Source organism: Dermacentor andersoni, chromosome 5 (genome assembly GCF_023375885.2).
Source record: "Dermacentor andersoni chromosome 5, qqDerAnde1_hic_scaffold, whole genome shotgun sequence".
In the NCBI taxonomy this organism is placed as follows: domain Eukaryota; kingdom Metazoa; phylum Arthropoda; class Arachnida; order Ixodida; family Ixodidae; genus Dermacentor; species Dermacentor andersoni.
In genome coordinates this window covers 65,139,858-65,162,833 of record NC_092818.1, presented here as the reverse complement: position 1 = coordinate 65,162,833, position 22,976 = coordinate 65,139,858, and the positions used below count along the sequence as shown (strand labels likewise).

The following is a 22,976-nucleotide window of genomic DNA, read 5'->3' as shown; positions in this document are numbered from 1 at the left end:
GAGAGATAGGAGCTAAAGATAGCCGGAGCAACGTATTTCTCAGCTGAAAAATAAACCAGCAAACCCAAGCGAAAAAAACGGCAAATGCGACATTGCGACTGGGCGCAGTACGGGCTCCTGTTGGCTGTTGTAGATTTGAATTCCTGACGAACTTCTCTCGCACGCATTTGCGCAGCAGTGAGCTGCGCGATCCGATTGATGTGACTGACGATCGTGACAGCTTAACGCACATGTTCCGTGATGAGCCCCAAAAGAATCAAGTTCTGAACGGCCCACGTGTACGGAAGACCAGAAAAGGAGTGGAAAAGAGGGAGGAAACCACTCGTAGAAAAGGCTGTCGCCGAGCTTGTCGACGAGACACGGCTAGCGCACGTGGGTGACCGGGAAATCGCGCCCGCGTGCAGTGCTAACGCTGCAATTGTAGGCTGCAGTGTCAGCGCATGCGCGAGCGATGGTAACGGTGCATCCACGTGTGGTCGTGATGGCAACGCAACCTCGGCGAGAGCAGAAGTTATCGCGTCAAATATTCAACTGCAGAATTCAGCGCCAACTCTCACTAATAAAGAGGTTGTGCAACGAGAGACAAGTGCAGACGTTTTGAATGCACAACGATCAAAAAGGCAACTAAGGTGCACGAAACTGCTGTAAGAAAGCGAAAAGCTACATCAAACTAAATAAAACGTGCCCTCACAGGCAAGGGACTACATCCCAGGCGGGATTTAGGTGCTCAAAGTTAATATTTAAATGTTTACAACAAATGAAACTTTAAGCTACGTTTTCTCAGCTTTCATTTTGTGTGCAGTTGCTTTCAGTCATCCCAGTGCCATTTCACAATGAATTAAGAGAAAAACATTGTCTTTCGCACTTGTAACATTGATGAGTGCAATAAAGCTGTCCATTTTTACCTGCACTTCATAAAAAAATTTATAATGAATTTTTTTGCGAAAGTCAGTAAGACAATGTGCGTAGGAAAGTTCAAAATATACATTTATCGCCATTTCGACATTTAAAAAATAAACAAATAGCTTTATTGCACAGAATGGGCCTTTGTGAACATGGCGATATGAAAATCTTACACTTGTGTGTAATTCATTTATTTGGGGATGACCATACAAGGCTGTCAATTATTGTAACTCGAAAACTACAATAGATAGCACAAAACCAATTTCAGTTATGATATCGGCATAACAAATCCCACCTGCATGCCAAATTTCACCAATTTGTTCCCATAAATAAAAGAAAAGTTTTCATTACCAAGTCCTCCCACTTAAAGTTGCATCGACTTGCATGGCATATACTTATTCCCTCATATGTGACACTATTTTTTTGGGGTCTCAATTATGAACAGTGAGAGGAGTCTCTTTAGCCTTCACAGAACTGCCTATGCTGCAGAAAGAAAAATATAAATAAATAAAAGGGGGGAATGAGAGAGAGAGAGAGAGAGAGAGAGAGCAGTGGAGCACAAGTTTGGCCCATTATCAATCTCAAAGTATGTGCTTGACAAGCTCAGGTCATTTGAACGGGTTAATTGATAGCCACGTCTTCCAAGAAACCTTACCTGGCTGCCGAGGCAATGTCTGGCACCAGCGAGTAAGCTGGCACGTGGGTCGGCTGCTTCGGAAGCGGGAGTAGCGGCGTCTTTGGCATCACCTGCACATTTGGAACTTTTTTTAAAGCTTCTGTCACAACAGCACAGGCTGCCCAAGTTCTACCTTAGGTTCTGAACACACAAACACGAGTCTGTGCAAGAATCGAGTGTGCTGCCCCAAACAGCTCAGTCAATGCTCAACAAGTTTGCACACTTCATTTCAAAAGGCCAGCACAATGCCACCAAAGTTAACTGCGCTACAACAAGGTGCGAATACCCTCCCTAAAGGTGTTGTGCTCACCACTGAGTATGCCACAATAATCATGAGCATTCATGAAAATAATGATGCGTAAAACTTGCTGTGTATATTTTTAAGTCACTTGCAACTAAACCAGCCGTGAAAATCAATTATGTGCTCACTGTCAGAAAACATCACAAAATACATAACAAAATGCCCGAATATTAGCAGCACTCATGCGTGGTCACACAACGGGTTTTGGTTTAGTACTTTTTAGTGCAATAGCAATTATATGGACACACCAGGTGTATTGTTGCCGCACGCCGTATGATGTATGCGCGATTGAAAGTATGCGAGGGTGAGCCGCTGATGGTGGCTCAATCTTGTGTGCGCGAGGGAATCGGGGAGGAAGGATGCCATCTTTCATTGTGCGAGAAGCACCGGGGAGGGGAGGGAGGGGCATTCTACTTCGGCAGCTGCGTATGGCACGGGTGCTGAATGCTATGTGTGTGCTGCGTTCTCGCCGCTTAGTTTGCATCGAAGCAAAAGGCAGCACGAAGGTCAATTCACTCACTGCCGCCGCTACTCTTCCTCACTCCAACATTTTTACAGCGAGTGCGCGTGGTCATTGAGTGAGATGTGGTCATGTTTGATTGTGCATGCGTGACAACGTGCTTGTTAATCTAATCAGTAAGTGAATGTTTATAAGTTCATATGCTCAATAATACTACTACTCTTACTTTGCAGAGCTATCTACTAAATTGCTATCGCAATTGATGCTTAGTCTTTCGAGCAAAACTGCAACTTTTTTTTTAAAAGTGAACTCGTTACGTGCACCATGTGCATGCGCGCACACACACACACACACACACACACACACACACACACACACACACACACACACACACACACGCGCGCGCGCACGCACGCACACACGCACGCACACACACACACACACACAAGCAAGGTTTCCCAAGCATTGTTTGCAAGTAATAAATACCACTGTTAAACATGGAGTCCACAACTTAAGGTCTTCAGTGTGTCTTGCTGCCATTCACAATAAACATGCTAAGTCTAAACATGATAACATCCATAACATGCAATAAACATGCTAAATCTAAACTTAATACTGACTGATTGATTCATACAGTTTAACGATTAAAAGCAATTCTGCGACTACGAGGTGTTGTTTTGTCGTGTGTGATGACACAAAAGCCAAGGCTGCATTGGCGGAAACTTTCAGAAAAACTTACAGTAGTAATACACCTAAACAACTTCAACGCAGTTCCACATGCTTGAGACTAATTGCAACGTGAGAGTAACTGCAACTGAGCTAATCCCGAAAAGGAATAAAAGCAATGTGCCCAGCTGGGTACTTATGGGGCTGTAGAGGTTAAGCTTAAAGGACACCAAAGGCAAATATTAAGCTGACCTAGATTATAAATTAGGTTTCTGTAATAATGAATTCTTCATTCATGATGCAAACAGAGCTTTCGTAAGCAAGAAAATGACATAAATAGGATACCGAAGTGACGCCACCTGTTGTCGACTGATACCTCTTATGTGTGACGTCAGCACCTCTGATGCGCAGAGAGCGGCTGCGACCCACCACTGCGAGTGGCCACACTTTTTCTGTGTTAACAACAGCTGAGGTGGCAATGTGTGGCAATTGACCACCCTGCCAGCTCCGGTCGTGGAGGCTCGAGTGACCATAACCGGTAATCTGAACACAAGCAGAGCCGCAGAGCAACACACGCAAGCTGAACACCTCCACCCACCAGGCAGGATGCTTTAAATTAAAATTGTGGGGTTTTACGTGCCAAAACCACAATATGATTATGAGGCACGTCGTAGTGGGGGACTCCGGAAACTTGGACCACCTAGGGTTCTTTAATGTGCATCTAAATCTAAGTACGTACACGGGTGTTTTTGCAGATCCCACCACCTCGTGCTTAGCAGCCCAACACCACAGCCACTCAGAAACCAAGGCGGGCAGCAGTATGCTTTGTACATAGATCTGAATAAAACGACGTCAAGTCCTCGGCTTTGGTATGGGCAATTTAGGAGCAGCAGTGGGACCTTTGAAGGCAATTTCCTATGCAAGAAATTTATATATCTTGACACACAGGAAATGATGATAGACTTGATAGACTTGTAGACAAATACTCGACAATATTTTCCTTTAGTGTCCCATTGACTTTGCTATATCAAGGTCTAACTGTGTGTCAAAACAACGCAATTATGATCTTACTGTAGAAAAAAAGAAGAAAAAAAAGAAGCTTGACACAGCAAACCCAAAACAGCAAATATTTAACTTACGATTTCAAAATCGGGCTTGGCAGGCAAGTTGATCACATCGAGGTCAGCCAGGGCATGGCCGTTTTCCACTTTATGCATGTGGTCTTGAACTTTTCTCTGGGGGGAAAAAGTAAAAAATAAAAATAAATAAAAATAAAAAACGGTCACAAGTTCAAGAAGTCCACAAGTTCTGCAGTCTGGAATCCGCATCAAGCATATCTCATTGACGCTCTTGAAGCTGTACAAAACAGTGTCGCTCGATTAATCCATTCATCACACTCATATGACATCAGCGTCACGTCACTGAAATTACTATCTGGGCTTCCAGACCTCGTTTTACGTTGGCACATCACTTCCCTCTGTCTTTACCACAAATTCTTTTACAGTCCTACCCTTCATCAAGCATGCTATAACACGCCCGCAGTGCGCATATCATACCGGACCAGCCACTCACAGCAGGTTTCACGTCCATGTTGACGAGCATAAAGATTTTTAGCCTCATTTTTTCTTTGCATGGCGGCAGACTGGAATGGCCTCCCCCCTCTGCCATTGTCCACATAACCTGCCCATCCGTATTTTCACAACAGGTCACTGACCATCTCCAACTACATTATATGTGACTTTTCCTTTTATATGTTGCTTATATTTACATTCTTGTATGTATATGTACATATGTAGGCGTTAACCCTTTGAGGGCCGTTTTTTTTTCGCCCTATGCGACCGCCCGGGGTCAATTTTTTTATTGCAGATTCCAATTCTTCTTAGGCACTTATTTCAAAGAATATTTACCGTAATTTTTCTAGGGTGACCGTAAAGTGAGAAAAACATATCTTGCATTGGTACATATGTACTCTTCATTCATGAATAACAACAGTAAAAAAAGGAAATAAACTCATCAGAATTAAAATTTCATGCAGTATTATAAACATAGTTCAAGGCTTTGAAAATGCGCACACGAGAATAATTCGCAAGACTCAAATGTTCTTGCTCTTACACTAATATGTACATCCCTAGCGTAATTGAACTGCGTAGGTGTGCGCACTCAAGAAAACTGTGTGGTTGTATGCCCATCAAAAAAGCAAAATGTGTCACAAACTTCCGCTAACCTTCATCGTATCGCCAACCAGAGGCAATTAGTTTTCGCGAGTGTTCCAAAAAAAAAGAAAAGCAACGCAAACGCATGCACGGCAGCCTTCTTCCTATGCGCACCTTTGTGAGCACTAAACGAGCGAGAAACAAGCGGTAGCCCTTTGCGCGATTAGTAACGAGATAGCCGTCAGTTTTCCAAGCGAAAGAAGCAGAAACCGCCCGCGTAACAATACCCGAACCGCCGCCTGCCCGCGCGCGCGCCAATGCACGAGCAGTAGTATACAGATGCGCGTAGAGCAAGCTAGATCTAAAAGAAACCATGCAACGAAAACCGAGCGAGCGAGGCGCGCGAAAAAAATTCCCTGTATTGCCATGTAGTGGCAGCACATGATCGAAAAGAAAAAGTTAGGAAATTGGCGCGCTTTTTAAACATACAGACGGCGCCGTAAATATATGGCATCGACCATTTTTGGACTTGCTCGCGGCACCGTATATTTAAGTCATTGACCCTAGAAGGGTTAATATGTGTGTATACATGTGTGCATATACTTGAATATGTATATGTATATATATGCGTGCATATGTTACTTCAACGAGCGCAAACTCGAATCTTGTACCCATCCCTTATGTAATACATCTGAAGTCGGGGGGTCTTTAAGGAAAATAAACTGAACTGAAAGAAGAAATGCTGCAGTTCTTTTCAAAGGCCAACTGCAACGACATTTCCTTTTGACTAAATTTGTTATAAATGATTAATATACAGTCGAACCTCGATATATCAAACAGCGCGGTGATCGCAAAATAGTTCGATATAGCCAGAATTCAATATATAAAATCACGTAGAAAACGCGTCAAAAACTAGCACAAATCAATCAATGAACCAATCGTGGCGCAATAGATACTCACATGAAGCTTCGAACAAAGTATTTATTTAGTTCGCTGAAAGCACTGAAGCAGCGTAGCCTGCTTCATATTGACAACCGCGTGTTTGACCACGGCGTCCTCAACATAGTCCAAACGGTCCACAAGAGACAGTCTAGTGCCTTCTATTGCGCCGCAGTAGCGGCGTACAACGGCCAAAACAGCTACAGCCTCAGTTGCACTCGGGAGTGGGGCAACATCAGCGCTTGCTGGATCAGCCTCGGCAGCGCCTTCGTTTGGCTGCTCAGCAGTCACTTCTGCAGCGATCTCCACGTCTGTTAACTCCGCCACTGTACCGGTGCTGTCGTCACCGCCAACGAAGTCCTCAATGCACATGCTGTGTGGCTCAGCACCGACAAAGTGCTCGAACTGGCTGCAGGTTTCTTCAAGCTGGCATTCTTCCTCTGTGCCATCCAACGTCAAATCTTCGGTTGCTTCCTCGGAAGCTGCTTCAATGCGGGTCACGAAACCCGCATGCCGAAAGCAGTGAACTTCTCGGTGCCGAGAATGAACGCAAAGTTCTTGGCCTTCTGCTGTAGCATTGGTCCCGATAAAGGAATATTCCGGCCCCTTACGTCGATAAACCATTTGTACAGCGCCTTCTCGACGTCTTCAAAGGCAGCTTTGCACACCCGCCGCACGCCTGAGTGCTGGTTCTGTTCCGCCTTGGCCTTTATGTCACTCTTATTTTTCAGCAGAGTGCTCAAAGTACTCCTTGGAATGTTGAAAGCTTCGGCGACGCTCGATTTCTTTTCTCCATTTTCAACGCGCTGTATCACTTCCAATTTCGCAGCAAATGTCAGGGTGGTCCGCTTCTTCGCATTTGCAGCCATCACACCAACCACGACAGGCCTAAGCCACACACGCAACGACTGGAGTAGCACAAACGGCAGCACCGAGACGCACGTGTTGTTGATGTTGTCAAACTAGCCAACCTGGCCAAGCCACGGCCACGCCAAGCCGCCGCGTGCGTACGCCGCTACGTTCAAATGGCGCCCTCGGCGCAACAGATGTGGGCAGCTGTCGTACGCAGCAGTCTGGAACGCCCATCCCGCCGTCGCTATCTTCGAGAGTGTTGCGGGAAAGCTCGCCTCCTGTCAACAGAGCGCACTTGGTCTGGGGCGGCGGAGTTCGATATATCCATTTTACATCCGGCCCCGTTCGGAATAAAAAATTAAAAATGCATGCGATTTTCCACGTGATATAGCAAGTGTTCGATATACGCAATAATTCGATATATCCGTGTTCGATATATCGAGGTTTGACTGTATGTCTCTGAAGCAATCTTGACAAAGCCTCAGGGCTTTGTCAAGATTGTTGCATAATTGTTGCATAATTTTCTTGTTATCAGCCTTTGAATAGCACCTAAGCAGATGAGGCGTGCATCTGGTGGTTGTCACTATGACGCCAAGTCACCGCACGCCACCTACAAGATTCTCCAGTGTGTCGCCAACAGCCGTGGGCGTTGCGTAATCTTGGAGGTTATGCCAAGGAGCTGTGCATTCTATACACTCGCTACAAAGGCTACAGAAACTTTTCGCACTGTTTGCATCTGCAACTAAAAAGTAGTGTGTCACATATGAAAGGTATTGGGTACACACTATGTAACATGACGCACAATGAAGTCTCATACTTTTATGTCGCAAGGTGCGACACATTTATTACATGAAAAGTGTAAAAACTCAGCCTATTTTACCCCCGAACGAGTGGAGCAGATGTTTCTGTGATGAGTGGTTGCAATGCATCCCTTGCGCTCGTTACGGAAATGTAGTACAGTGAAACCTCATTAAACCGTAGCTGGCCTGAGCTCGGAAAAAGTGCATACTAAATGGTAGTACTGCTTAACCGAAATTGCATAAGATCGCCCACTTACTTGTAAAAAACGGAACTCAGAGAGAGTGCGATGGAAGGGGAAAAAACATGCACTATTTATTCACTTTGAGCGACAAAAGTGTTATTTTCGTTTGATGCAGCAGCACCTTAAGGGGGGACGCGGCTTTCGCATCGCGAAAAATCGCCAAGAAATCCATTTTTTGAAAATCACATTTTAGTTTCTATAACCCTTTTTCTATTTGATACCCAAATATCATCACTGTAAACCACTTAGAAGTGCTCTAATAAATTCGTTTTATCAGCCAAGGTGGCAAAAAATCTGGCGGAAATCAAGAAAGAACAGCGTTTTTCAAACCACAATATCTCTGGAATGGCGCGACAGAGCACCGCCATCTTAGTCTCGTTGGAAAGCGCATTTCTCCGTCTTCAAATTTGCCGCTTCAGCTATCTCCTCCATACAGAAACAAGCAAACAAAAAGCAAGCGATTGAAGGTTGTGTCTGCGATTGGCCGCGCCTGCTACGCGACTCCAGTGCGGTTCGCCATTGGTCCGGCGCTTGTGTCTTCTGCTCGGCTCTTTGCACCTCGCGAGTCTGGGCATCTCCACTCGCCGAAAAGTCGACGTGTCAAAATGGCTGCTACACGGACATCGCAGTAGCGTGGCCAATCCCTATGCTTATGAAGGTTTCAGACTTGCGGCTAAGCATTCCGAGCATCGGCGACACAGACTGTGTGACCAAGATTCACGCGTGGAATCCTCGGACATGCGGCTAAGCCTTTCAGCACTCGGTGTTACGCAATTCGTGACGAAGCACATCGCACACACAATCCTAGGACACGTGGCTAAGCATTTCGCACATAGGGAGTCTCCGACTTGGTGGTCATGCACATTGCGCACTGACTTCTCAGACCCTCACCTAAGCATTTTGTGCATCGGCGCCTCGGACTGTGCAACTAAGTACATCGAATGTCAGCTCCTTGAGCCCGTGTCTAGGCATTTCGCGCATCGGCATCTTGGACTGCGCGAATAAGCGCATAGAGTGTCGACTCCTCGAGCCTGTTGCTAGGCACTTCGCGCGTCGGCTCCTTGTATCTGCGCGGCTAGGCACTTCGCGCGTCGGCACCTCGAACTGCGAGACTGAGTACATCGCGCGACAGCTCCTTGTATCTGCGGCTTGGCATTTCGCACATCGGCACCTCGGTCCTGGAACCAAGCATATTGCGCGTTCACTCTGTTATCATATTGTCACGATAGCTCGTAACAATACCTATCATACCACTCCTACATAAATAGAACCTCATTATGGGCTTTGTTCACTAGGCCCCTTGGACTGGCACAGACAACTGGCTGCAAAAGTGATCGAGGCATCATACAAAAGTAAAATCCTGGAAAGCACCTAGCAGTTGCGTATCTATCACTGGCTCTCTGATCCTAAGTTCCACAACCATTGTCAAGTGAAGATGACTTGGGAGGCTGCTGACACTCGGAGCCTTCATTCACTAACATGGTCAATTCTACCAAAAGAAAAAAAAAAATGCCTCACTGATTGTACTGGAGACTGCTATCAATCAGGTAGCCTGCAGGTACAGGCTGCCTGAATGTACAAGAACTATATTCATGCCCACACAGAGTTCTGCATGTCACTTGGTTTGAAACTTAGGCACCATGCTCTTTGTAGAGCAGTAGCAGCAAAGAATGCCCAATAATAAGAAAAGGGGGGGGGGACCGCACCAGACCAGAGGCCACATGTACGAGAAGCCCCACATCACAAAACACCCCAAGGACTACAAGTTTGGTGCCTTTTAGAGGACTGAGGAGAAGGTGAAACGTTAAGAGCCGTTTTCTCAAAACTGTTTTTCTGCCTTTCTGCTCAGTTTCTGGAGCTGATTTCTTTGTTACCGCTTAACTTGACTCTTAACTTAACTTTGACTCCATTTTTTTTTCACTTTCCTTGGGCTACAGTGCAGGTCGTGACATTCTTGCTTTTTTATCTTGACCCTTTGTAAGTTTACGATATGGCTATTCATCTACCCTGAAAGTGTGCTTTATACGAAGGTAACATAAAATATGGCACTCCAAAAAATTTGTGTTGCAAAAAAAAAAAAAACATTGCAAGAATGTCACGACCTTCAGCACGCATTTAGCTATGCAGTCTACCACATTTTTTAAGTTACCCAGGCTCTCCAGAAAGTTAGAGGGAGAAAAATTCTCCTCAATAAAATTGAATAAGATGTTCTCAAGATATCACTCTGAAACTTTTATGGAAGCATCAGGGAGACATTTTTAACATTTGAGCCAATTTTCAACAAAAGCCATGAAGAAATAAGGAAGTTGATTTTCAAAGCCACGTCCCCCCTTAACAGTGACGACCGCAGCCTCAAACTTACTGAAGCTGCGAGCCAGCTTTTCAGCCAGCCCCCTCTTCTCAGCAAGCACTTGCATGGCAGATTCCTCGTTGGCGTAGCATATTCTCTGTGCACGGGCGCGGTAGGGCAGCAGATGTCGCGGGGCGCCTTTTTTATTATGGGGTGCTGTTCTCGTCACGACAATTGCATTCACAAGGCTGACGTAATGCGCAGCTTCTGCTACTGTCGGGCCTGAATCGCCCATGCTGTCGCTTTCTGTGTCATCCTCGTCACTGTCCCTAGGTGACACTTCGGCAACGACAGAGGCAACAATGGCGAAAAGTCGAACCTCGTAGCCGACATCTCTTCGTGGTCGCAGCAGCGCTGCCGAGGAACTGCTTTGCATTCCAAATGCCACACACCGTAGTCAGCAGTAGATCCCTGTCGTGTGCCAGCACAGACTTCTCTGTGTCAGGTTTGATAGCACGAATGATGTCTAATTTTTCTTCTATGCTGAGCACCAGGTGTCTTCTTTAGCTGAGCTTCGGCACGACGCAAGTGACGCGAGCCCTTGTTCGCACGACGCCACAACGCTCTCTGGCATGGCGCCGAAGTGATATTGATGTCGATGTGGCTTCACGTGCAAATGCACAGGGTGCTGGGAGGCTGTTGTTCTGATCCATGGTTACAATCTCTGAGGCTTGTTGTTCTGCCATATGACCAGATGGAGACGACGCACCACCGTGTTTGCGCGACGAAAAGTGGAAACACTAAGTGTTAACCGATATGTATGCAATAAGCTGGTACAGTTTATGCGGATACAAAACACATTATGTTCAATAACCGCTGAGTTGGCGATTTGACTATACTACTTATAAAATGAAACTACTGTTTCGGTTCAACGAGGTTTTTCTTTACATCGCCTACTAGAACCAGAAATATGCACGTGTGCGATTTGACATAAATGCGTGTCCACAAGTAGCAGTTGTAATATATGAAGTAGTTATTTCGTAAAGAATGTGTCGGGTCTAAGAGCAACTGCACTGCGAAATGCACAGTGAGACGTCTATGGCCGCACTACTTGTGGAAATTCTGCAGCGTAGCCCGCTTTGTATAAAACGGAGCACAAGTCGTGCATCACTTCCTATGGGCGAAAATGGCGGCATTTTTTTTTTACAGTTTCGGTAACCAACACGGCTATCTTTTGCTACTTTTTCGTGACATTTCCACTTGTATTTCAAACATCTAAAGTTGTTCATAGAGGCTCCATATCTACACCATCTTAACTTAGGCTATTTGTGCAGTTAATTATTTCATTGAAGTAGGCCTTTAAGAGGGCAGGGAAGTTGCAGCACACCTTAAACTGATCGTAGGCCTTGGACCACTCCAAGACGTACAGCTCAGCCAGCTTCTCATTTCGTGACAACTCGGCAAGACCGCTGGGATCCAGAGAGCTGAAAAAGAGAAGACCTTGAACGAGCTGCACAAACATTCAAAGAGTACAGACACAAAATTTCGAAGCTGAGTTGCGAGATCAATTTCTGTGGAAACACAAAGAGCATTTACAAAATATAAATGGCAAATGTAAAGTATGTGCGCACAGAAAACGGCAAGGTGGAGCACCCCCAACAGGTTTGTAAACACCCCAGATCATAACCAACAAGAGCGCTATGTCACAAGATTGTGTTGGCTACCATGCTCCTTGTATGTGCTCTTGGTAGTCCCACGACCTAGTCCTTCACTGTCGCGCTCTTCCTGGGTTGTCAAATGTAGTGGGATGCTCTCCATACTGCTGCAACAGTTTTTGTCGTGCCAATTGGAGGACTTCCCTCACCATCTGCGCTGACCGTGAAGCAGTGACCACGCACGGAATGCACATAAAACACACTGTCAGGTGCATACTGTGTCATGGACTTCTGCACAACATATTCAGGAACGGGTGTGTTGATGCACAGGTTTGCCTGTGCTGGTCCTTAGTGGCATAAGTGGAACAAGTTTGTAAGCACCACTGGATGCAAGAAGTATACCTCGCTGAAGAGCAGTCACATTTGCTCATTGCGAGTGCAGGAAAAAAAAATTTATTTACACTTGCCTTTGCTTTGTCATACTGAAAATTTGCAGAGACGTCACATTTTATTTCACAGACGGTTCGTTATAACATATGAAACCCTTACTTTCCTGGTCTTTAAGAAAATAAAAACCATGCAGCTGTTGCCAAGGCAGTGCTGACATAGACACGTGCCCCCGTCTGTCAGCAGCCGCTGAAATCAAAGCAGTCATTCCAGCAGGGCTGCCATATACAAAAGGCAGTTGGTTTGAAGGTGCCTAGGCTTCAGAGTGATCGGCCACATCTAGTATGGTGGCGACTCCCATTTACAGAAAATTGTCGCTACGGGACGATGAGATAAGGATGACAACGTCATGCGGCATGTGTTATGTAGATGGAGAAAAACAACTAGCAACAACGAATCTTGCGCACCAGCGTTTGCTTTACAGTTTTGTGCGATTGCATGACCAGCTGTGGTTACAAACCAACCGGCCTCTCTGGTTGCTCTCGGAAATCAAAACATGGACTGGTTGCAATAACAAGGCTCCAAATAATTAACCATTGCGCAGTGAAGTAAAAAAGGTGTGCTGTGATCACCAGATTATTAGATACTGATTAAAACAAAGAAGATCCGAAATTTTTGTGTCAATGTTACTTAAAGCTTTTCACAAGTTTTCTAACTACAAAAGGCAAATGCTGCTTGTTTGCACAAATGTGATGCCATCTCAAAAACATTATGGGGGCTGACACTGGGAACACTTGAAGATAAAATATATTTCAGTGATGTGTGTCATGATTGGACACCTACCGTATTTAACCTAACACGCATCTTTTATCCAAGAAAATGGGTCCGAAAATTTCCCGTGCGTTACAATCGGATACGAAACCAAAACCACACTTGCAGTGCTGGCAACAGCCTATTGTTCAGAGCTGTCAGATGTAGCGTCATCACCATTACAAAATGGTGACAGAGCACATTTTTGTAAAAATGATTGTTGGTACATTCTGTGCTGGCATACTATTTAAAGCGGTATTCTTGGCCAATAACTTTCAGAGATACCATCGCTTCCACATGATTTTGTGCAACTCAAGTCTTGGATGTGTTGGCGTAATTGGCCCCCAGCATTTCTGGCACTGCCCATAGAGTGCCATCAGCGCACAGTGCAAGCAACACTGGACAACTACCGTATTTACTCTAACCTAATACGCACCTCTTATCAAAGAAAATGAGTCCGAAAATTGCCCGTGCATACTTTGACAAGTCCAATGCAGAGTCTCGTAAGTGATAGGAGTACTAGTAGTGACAGTAAATGTCTATGAAAACTTCCCTTTTAGCATAGAACGCTGGATTGCCTCACGGGGTAGATTAATTTTGGCCACCTGGAGTCCTTGAAAGTGCACCTAAATTTAACCTTCCGAGGGTCAAAGATGTAAATATATGGTGTAGTCTGCATGATTGAAAAGCAAACTAATTTTTGAACTCCTAGTCGCCCATTAAGTTCCGCCACTCTATGTGGCTAATTATTATTTTTTTCTCAGTAGCCACTTGGTCTTTATTCCATGGCTTCTTTATCCTAACGTTTCAGTGACCGGTCATGCATCTGCATGTGCGCATGGTGGTTAGATTTGGTTTTGTCCTGCGGGCCATTTTCATTAGTTGCGCTCATAAAAACTGATGTCTATCTGGTTTCGAGTCTCTCAAAGGGTCACTGCTAGATGCTCGCTCATTTATTGCTCACAAGGGTGGGATTACGTCTATTCATAGGCAGGAGCTGCTATTATAAACGATGCCACTGTATATGAATGATGCTGCCATGCCTGCATTTCTTTTCTTGAGACTCGCAAAAACCGACTGCTCCTTGTTGGTGATGGGATGAAGGATGACTGCAAGTTTCTGACTCCTCAAGGCTTTTTTGACGGGAAAGCAACCAGAGTTTTCTTGCTTGCGCTCACATACACGGTTCAATTACACTGTGGGCATGCGTGCTGGTTGCTCTGCTGCAAGCAAGTTGAGCGGCAATTCCTCCAACGCAGACTTCTATGGAAGTGCCGAATCGGAATATATATATGCTTCAGTGCATCTACTTTCTTTATTTTTATTATAATTATTTAGGCAAGCCCATCTGTATTCATGAATAAACAATGCATGTTTATTTACCTACAGAAAACACATTCTTTTTGTCACTAGTCATATTGAAAAAAAAAATGTGGTAACATTTTTTTTCGACATAGGTCCGCCTAAAGATTTTAAATCTGAAAAAAACAAAACAAAAAAACAAAAACAAAAAAAAAAAACCCCAGGGGGTCGCATTTCATGAAAAAGAACTACCTTCAAAGGGTTAAGTGTTCTTGCATTTCACCTCAATTGAAATGTGACTGCCATGGCTAAAGATCAAAAATGTGACCTCACGTGCTCGGCAACAGTACATTGCGGGTTACATTCACAGTCACCAAGGTGGGTTCACATGTTGAGTGGTCACTGCATAAACTTCACTCATATTCATAATGATTATGTTACATTAACATAAATATGCCGCACTTAGATAAAGTTACTGAAATTCATCTTCTTAATGCAATTAGCATTCTTAGGGTACTTCAAGTACTTTTTGGGGCCTAACTGTATCTATCTGCCCATCTACTTGTCTCTAATCGTTCTGCCCCCAACCAGGGTCACTGGTTGAATGGTTAGAACATTGGGTTGCAGTGCCGAGGGAACAGGGTTCAAAACCAACCGTCGGACCAACTTGGGTCACTGGGTACGTGGCATGGGTACTTACGTGCCGCTCCTCAACGAAACTCTACCGGCGACATGGATCCCTGGCTATGTGGAACTGGATATGTGGCATTGAGTATGTACCGCTCTTAAATTAATCTCTCCAACGCTGACTTGGAGCATTCGGTACAAGCCCTTGGGTATGCGCTGCTTTTCAGTGAACCTCTTTGACAACAACTTAGGTATGCAACTAGGTATGCGCCACCAAGTAAGGCCCAACTTGGGTCACCGAGTACGTACCGCTGGGAATTTGCCGCTCTTCAATAAACCATTTTGACATCACCTTGGGTAACTATGTACCACTTAGTATGCGCTGCTCTACAATGGAAAAACCACTAAACATTTTTCCACTGCTTGGGCAGAATCGAACCCGCATCATACATAAACAGACAAATGCGTCTGAATGTATAAACACTCAAGCGCCATGTGCGGACCATCGCGGTGCCACTGCTGAATGATGCAGCATGATCAAAGGAAACTTGCAAGGTGAAACCGGCTGCAGGCACAACTCGTACATAACGCATCTCAGTGGCAGCAATACGGTGGGTCGTTACACTGCTTCAATGCTAATTGCAGTAATGCTAACATCCATTGCGAGGAGAGTTCTGCCGGAATCTTCTTTTTTTTTTCCCCTTTCATTCTACGTAAACATACTGGCCATGACAAGGACTCCAGTGTGTGAGGCTGAAATAACACTGCCACATGACTACCAGGGCTAATGATGCATAAAATACCGCAAAACCACAGCCAAGAGACTTACCTTTTCAAACCTTCCGCATCCTGCAAAGCTTTCTGAGCTTGCTTCTTGGCTCGTTCAAACCTTTCCAGGCCCCAGTTGTGAGCAGTCTCCAATATGCGTATCTGAAAAGCAACAGTTATAGATGTACAGGATCTTTGAAGTGAAGTTTTCAATGTTTCCATATCAGCATTGATGCAAGGCACATCACAGCAACTGTATATGGATATGACCTTGCTAAGTTTTTTGTTGTCTCCCTACAATACTTTCACATTGTGTGCACTTTTAGAGTTGCCTGTATTATACCAAGTGTTTCACAGAAGACGAATCTATTATAAGAAGTACACATTATGACTTTCTAAGTTTTTCCATTAATGTACTATTCACAGCTGTGGATTTCAGAATGGATAATTAACGACAAATCAGATATTTGATTAAACTCATAAATACTTAATTAAAATCATTAGACATGTCGTAACAGCCATACTGCTCCCAAAGCATGGCCCATTTGTTAACGTTTCACCATAAAGGGCCCCTCACCAGGTCTGGCCATTTTCGAGCTCACAAGTGCAGTGCATACAATGCACGCTAATGATCTTGTCTGCTGAGTATTACATCGCTACGCACCATGAAAAGAGCTGAAATTTCAAACCGAATGCCGTTTGCTCTTCTCCTCGCAGGAGCCATGCTCCAATCCAGAGAGTTTATGTGCATGTACAAGTGCGCCTACATACATACATGTCTGTACTGTGACGTCGCGAGAATTATTCAATGCAACATGTTATTTGTAGACTAATTATAGACAAATTAACGACAAACCAATAGACGAATTAAAATTTAGAGAAATAAAACACCCAGACTGAATGTCTGCGTGTTCTTGTTTTACTTCGCACCGCAGCAAGAGAAATGTATTGCCGTTTCGTCTGCTAGTTCCCCCGTCGTGCAATTGCGCACGCAGACACCTTAACTATGTCATTTTCCACCATGTTCCAGCATTCGATCATGCTCTGTGATCCACTTGTGTTTGCCTCAGTGTTTGGGTAGCGCTGACTTATACCGCTAATCAGGTGTTCTCGTGCACGGTGCGCAACACTGATGCTGCACGAAACGAGACAAACGCAACAGCTTGCGCACAACGCCATCAGCAGAAGTGCACTGGGCAGCAAAAAAAGAGAGCAAAAGAAAAAAGAACGAAAGGAAGGAAGAAGATGGGGCCCGTGACATGTCCCGCAATCCTCGAGCTCTGGTAAGGGAGAACACAGAGAAGGAATTCACTTGCGGAGGCTAGACGAGGCAAGTGGAGAGAATGTCTATAGTGGTGGTGAAGCTCGGCTCCTAAAATCATGGGTTCATGGCACTGAAGTATTTCTATCTCTGTTATCAATGAACCAATTTGAAAAATTCTTGCGGTAGAACGCGCCCTGGAGGGAACGTAACAACTTCCAGGGTATAACCAAAGTTTTATATATGGCCTGGTGAGGGGCCCTTTGAGTTTATTAAAGAATAGAATATACAGTCCATGCATTTAAAACGGATCCGCATACAACATACTTTTGGGTATAAAAAACAATTTTTCTCACTTAGTTTGGTCTGTAAATTATCGATGTAACCAAATCTGCTTTTAATGGCACCGACTATAACTGAATATTTGTGATGACCGACCAATCTTTGGACAAATTTTGTCTGCATGGTGTACGCGCGACATACTCTGCTGCATGCAACCATTTCCGGCCGTTTGCGAAATTTGTGAAAATACCTATTTTCTTAAGGAATGAACACACTAGTGCCAAGCTTCCCGCAATAGCGTGCCGCACAACGCTCCACTAGCAGAGTTTGTGTCGACCATGCAAGCGCACCGCAAAAGGTGCCTAGTGGCATCGCAAAAGGCCAAGTGGCCCCGTGAAAGGTGCCACTAGGCCTAACCAACTTCGAAGAGAAGCTGTACCGTACAGCACTTTCAATACAGCCATTTACAATTGCCAAATGCACCGTACTGAGAATGCTTCATTTCTCATTGCATCAATTGGCACCAAAAAAATAAATAAAATAATAATAATAATAATAAAATAATAAAAAAGACATGCTGCTATGTTCGGCGTTCGGACTGCAAGGTGCGTAATACCAGCTCCTCACCACTATGCTGGCTGTGAATCTTGCCGTTGGGCTAGTGTATACATGCTCAACTATGGGGACAGCACCATTTGTCAGCACCTAGCGCCCGGAAGGTGGCGTACAGGAAGACGCCGTGCCACATGGTTGTAAGATTACCGCGTAAGCCAGTTTATCCACAGTTAATTATTTTAATTTCAATGCTTTATCATTTTTTGTTCACTTACGGGTCAGACTAGAGAATGTGTGAAGTTCTGCTATCTTACAACATAATGCGACCATAACTTGGTATATAATGGATCTTCTTCGCTGGATTATCATGGTCCCTTGTAACAAGTGCCGACTGTATTGGGACTCGGCGCTGGAGTTCTGAACTGGAAGTGGACATTGTGCGCATTGTTTTGTTATACAAACAGAAGAAAATCGCCAGCGGCAGTAAGGTGAGAGACGTGCAAAATCCGCGAAAAGACTTTTAAGACATCGTTATTCCTGTGTGGTTGTGCCATAACTAGAAAAGTTATAATATAGCCATTTCATATTTTTTTGTGAAAACTATGAGCATGAGTGACGGTGACACTGGATTCAGGCAGGCGAGATTGTGCGCCGTTTCACCTATTATTTTTATATCTTTTTGGACAAAATATCCGTGAGCATTTGATTTCACTGTAAACAAAAATGGGAATGACCGAGAACATATTTCTCAGTACAGGAATATATAGAGCCGCCATTTTTTTTTTTTAGGAGCGCTAAGTATAATCTTAGTGTCAGCCGGTGTAAATGATCAATGGGATTCCAGCGATGCGAGCCTTTTACTGAGCCTGCCGGGTGACAAAAGAAAATGATTGCAGCAAATGACAGTGCTAATCACACACTCTCACAAAGAACATAAACAGTGAACACTTTTGTGTTTACTGCGCAGAAACACAAAGTGTGTATATGACAGCACTGCGCTGTGCTGCGACAGAACTGATGCTGTCACAGCACAACGCCACAACCCAATGACACAAACATTGGCTTTTTTTGGTTATGTAGCTTCTGTTCTAGGCAAAATCATGTGAACTCAAGTAAAGTGACACAGTAAGTTCAATTTATTAAAAGTGATGATCACGGCGGAACGTCTAGCACCAACAAGAGTTCCGATACAAGTCAAGTTCAACTGCAATGCACGGGCGCCCATAGCGCACAGCGAACAGGCTGGGCCATGCTCGCATAGCAGCTGGCGGCACCGCAAGATCAATCGTAGCGTGCAATTGTGCAATTGTAGCGAGGTGTTCGTAAAGCAGCAACAACGGTAACAAAACACTGCGTTGTAGGATCGCCGGCGCTTCATTCTGAAGCGCTGTCAGCAACAGATTCGAAGTGAATCGGAAAAGGCCTAACGACGACATCAGCGGTGAGGCTGTTGCGCCACAAAGAGATCTCACAGGCTCTCCCTGTGGATCCCTCCATGTGACAGGGAGATCGAGCTGTTTGCCAGCATGCAAGACCACCGCAGGCCGGCAGTTTGCAAACTGCAAATGACGTGCAATGACTCGCTGATGCTGCTAACGTGGGCGCACTTTGGATTCCGACGCTGTGGATGACACCAGCAACAGCTCTAAAGGAATCAATGTCACTCTGCTTACAAAGCAACTGCCTCTGTTTGCATCCGGAATATGCAGGAACTGAACAAGTGATCGCTTTTTCGAGTTTTGGCAGCGTTTATAGCTTCTTCACTTGTGAACTGTATTTCGCTGAAACCCTGAACTGCTGCTGTTAGATATAGTTTTCTCGACATAGAAAACAATCTAATGTACATAACCACAACTCTTCTCAACTTATTTTGCATCAAATAACTCTTAACAGTGAGTATCTTTTTCAAACCATACTGCAACGCTATCGGCTGTAAATGCTTGGAGGAGCTGGTAGCTCCCAGTTTTTTCTGCTACAGACACTTCTAGGCCATATTTCATAACTGAACTCGTCCTCGATCGTAGCCTCTTCACCGTTTTCAATATTCACAATGAGAGAAATAAAAAAAAAAAAAGAAATTAAATTATGGGGTTTTACGTGCCAAAACCACTTTCTGATTATGAGGCACGCCGTAGTGGAGGACTCCGGAAATTTCGACCACCTGGGGTTCTTTAACGTGCACCTAAATCTAAGTACACGGGTGTTTTCGCATTTCGCCTCCAACGAGATGCGGCCGCCGTGGCCGGGATTCGATCCCGCAACCTCGTGCTCAGCAGCCCAACACCATAGCCACTGAGCAACCACGGCGGGTAGAAGAAAAGAAAGAAAAAGACATCAAACTCATTAATGTTGCTATTTCGTAAAAGGTAAAAACTGCTCCCTGCAGCTCCACGTTTGTTTGGGAGACTAAATGTTACGGCACTTTCTTACGGCGGCGCCGCGGGCCACTTTTCATGAGCGCCCCTGGGGAAGCGCTAGCCTCCCATACCAAGAAAAAAATTAACATAAGCTGACGCAACAGATATTCTTGCCCGCAAGTGGCAAGGCCTCCCACGGAAGGTTGCCAGAGTTCTTTATCCGATAAAGATGCAGCCGAAGTGCCTGACACAAGTTATTTAATAAGCGTCAGTTGAAAGCAGCGCTGCATCTGTTGTACTTGTTCCCTTGCATGCACCCTGTCCACAGTGTGTTTTTGCAATTTCACTACAGGCAGAATAGACCTTTTTCCCAACCTGCAAGAGTGCTGCTACCCTGCACAGAATATTTGCATAAGTAAAGGCAGCACCGGTCATCGTTCGAATAAGGACGAAGTGCTAGCTCAAAGCGCTGGGGCTTGTCTTTTGCGCATGGTTTCATCTCAAGAGCCACATCTACGTTTTCCGTGTCGTAACACAAGCAAATCACTGTTTGCAAGAATTATCACACCATCATCATTAGTCAGGCAAGACTGCCTTGCTGCAAAGCTAGCTTTACAATGATGAAAAGGATCCACTGACCTCGAGGAGATACAGGAACTTACCTCTGCACGCTTCGCCCTGTCCAGAGCGATGTCGGATGCCTCTTCAAGCACCCTGCACGTTTCTTCCAGGTCTTCATTTTTAGACCTGAAACAAGTATTGACAGGCAGCAAGAGTAAACGAAACGCTTCCGCTCATGTCCAGGGGATATCAGCCTCAAGTGAGGTGCTGCTGCAACTTACTTCAGCTCACCAAATTCTGTGATAGTCTTGTTCAAAGTTTCTTTCACGTCGATGTCGTCATTCCTAAGATGAGAAAACGGCCCGACATCATGCGTGAACTGTTAGGACAATGCTGCACCTTAATTAGCCACACACACTCAGATGCACACCATTACTTCCTCAGAACTGTATAGAGCAAATTCATGTTGTACAATGCACTCCACCAGTAAGCAAAATTTTTTTTTTTCTAATAGATCTCTCTTAATTTTTTCTTTTGCAATTGAACTGCCACATTTTTGATGATGATTAATGGGGTTTTATGGTGCAGAGCTTGTGCAATTTTTGAACACTCAAATGCAGCAATGAGCGTTCATAAGTGCGATTCCAATTGAGTTGGTATGTTGGTTGGTAACAATTTTCTATGCTAAAATGTATTGTGAAAAAGGTTGGGGGGGTGTCACCAATCGGAACCCCTGCACTGATAACGGCAGCTGAGATTCAAATTAAAAGACTGCGAACCAATACACAAATAAACGCCTTAATAATAGAAAATTACTTCATAAGTGCAAAGACACAGACCCAACACAAGAAGGTACGTAGAAATGGCATAAGCACAGACTGTACATTTGTTTTACTGAAAAGAAATGACACCGTTTTATAAATGTGATCCAAAGTACAAGAGTGCATGCGCTCAATGAAAATTCGTAATTTCATAGAACTGAGACGTACACGATACCTCACTGATATCATATGCGACTGTCTAGGAAAGACTGCTGCATTGTGTTGAACGTGGCTGTGAACCATTTTGTAATGATTCTGTCAAACTATCATGATGACTGCGCACAATATAATATCCTGATGCAAATCTTTCCATATCCAGAAAAGTTGCAATTCTTTTACAGAAATGAAGCTACCTGCAGTTGAGCCCACATGTAACAGCTCCACTTAAGACGAACTTTCGCTTAACACGAACGAGAACACTTTGACAGCCAAAATATACATTATTTAAATGGCATAAAATCACACATATAACAGACATCTTTAATCCCTGTCGATTGGTTACAGAGAATGGACGGCGTAAACCCAGCACCATGATACAAGATAATGATGACCTCCAACCCCTTTGCGGCTGCGGTCAGTTTTCCCAAGCCTTCTCGCAGGCGAACTATCTGTTCCGTGCCCTGCTCCCACCGTCTCGCACTGCCCACGAGTGTCGGCGTGTGGTTTCCAAGGTCGCCCTCATGCCCATCCCCGCAACTCTACTCCCCTCTCCTTTCTTGCAACTTCCTCGCTGTTTCACTCAACAGGTGCACTACAGCGCCGGCCAGAAGTTTATTTTTCTGAACGTTTCCGCAAAGCAGGCCTCTCCACACTGCTTCCTCGCTTCCGTGCTTCGTTCTAGTCGGGCCCGAGTTGTATTCAGGATGGCAGACGGGAATGCCATGCCTGTAGCGGTCTCAAAACAAAAAGCGCTGGACAGGTAATGAAGCGAGCAATTTTGACGGAACTGTCTTAAGGTGCCGAAAACTGCAAGTTGGTGAAGAAGTACAACGTGTCGAAATCAACCATGTCGACAATCCTAAAGAACAAGGAAAAGATCGCCGGCTCTGACGCCGACTCGGTGAACAGAAAGCGCCTGCGGAAGGCCACCTATGTGGACGTAGAGGATGCATTGCTTAAATGGTTCGTCAACGCACAAGCTCTCAACATTTCGATAAGTGGACCAATGATGCTGGGCAAAGCCAAAAACTTTTCCTGATTTTCCCGACTTCTGCCCAGGCAATGACTGGCTACAGCGATCCAAATTGTGGCACGGGATTGTTTTTGAATCGATTGTCGGTGAGGCGGCTTCGATAAGTGACCAAGATG

At 44.8% G+C, this 22,976-nt stretch overlaps 2 protein-coding genes across 10 annotated transcripts in view; both read right to left on the bottom strand.

The window, feature by feature from the left end:
- Window positions 1-22,976, bottom strand: part of LOC126531958 (uncharacterized) — a 206,992-nt gene that overhangs the window by 36,314 nt on the left and 147,702 nt on the right. For all 9 annotated transcript variants that reach the window (XM_072288186.1, XM_072288187.1, XM_072288191.1 and 6 more), the window contains 6 exons: window positions 21,129-21,191; window positions 20,949-21,033; window positions 15,893-15,993; window positions 11,670-11,766; window positions 4,146-4,241; window positions 1,559-1,650 (listed from right to left, as the gene is read on the bottom strand). In XM_072288186.1, the coding sequence (XP_072144287.1) occupies window positions 1,559-1,650; window positions 4,146-4,241; window positions 11,670-11,766; window positions 15,893-15,993; window positions 20,949-21,033; window positions 21,129-21,191 (534 nt within the window). The remainder of the gene's footprint in view (window positions 1-1,558; window positions 1,651-4,145; window positions 4,242-11,669; window positions 11,767-15,892; window positions 15,994-20,948; window positions 21,034-21,128; window positions 21,192-22,976) is intronic.
- On the bottom strand, window positions 6,141-6,722 carry LOC140218390 (uncharacterized). Its single transcript, XM_072288110.1, has one exon. It carries the CDS (start codon window positions 6,720-6,722, stop codon window positions 6,141-6,143), a length of 582 nt encoding a protein of 193 aa, XP_072144211.1.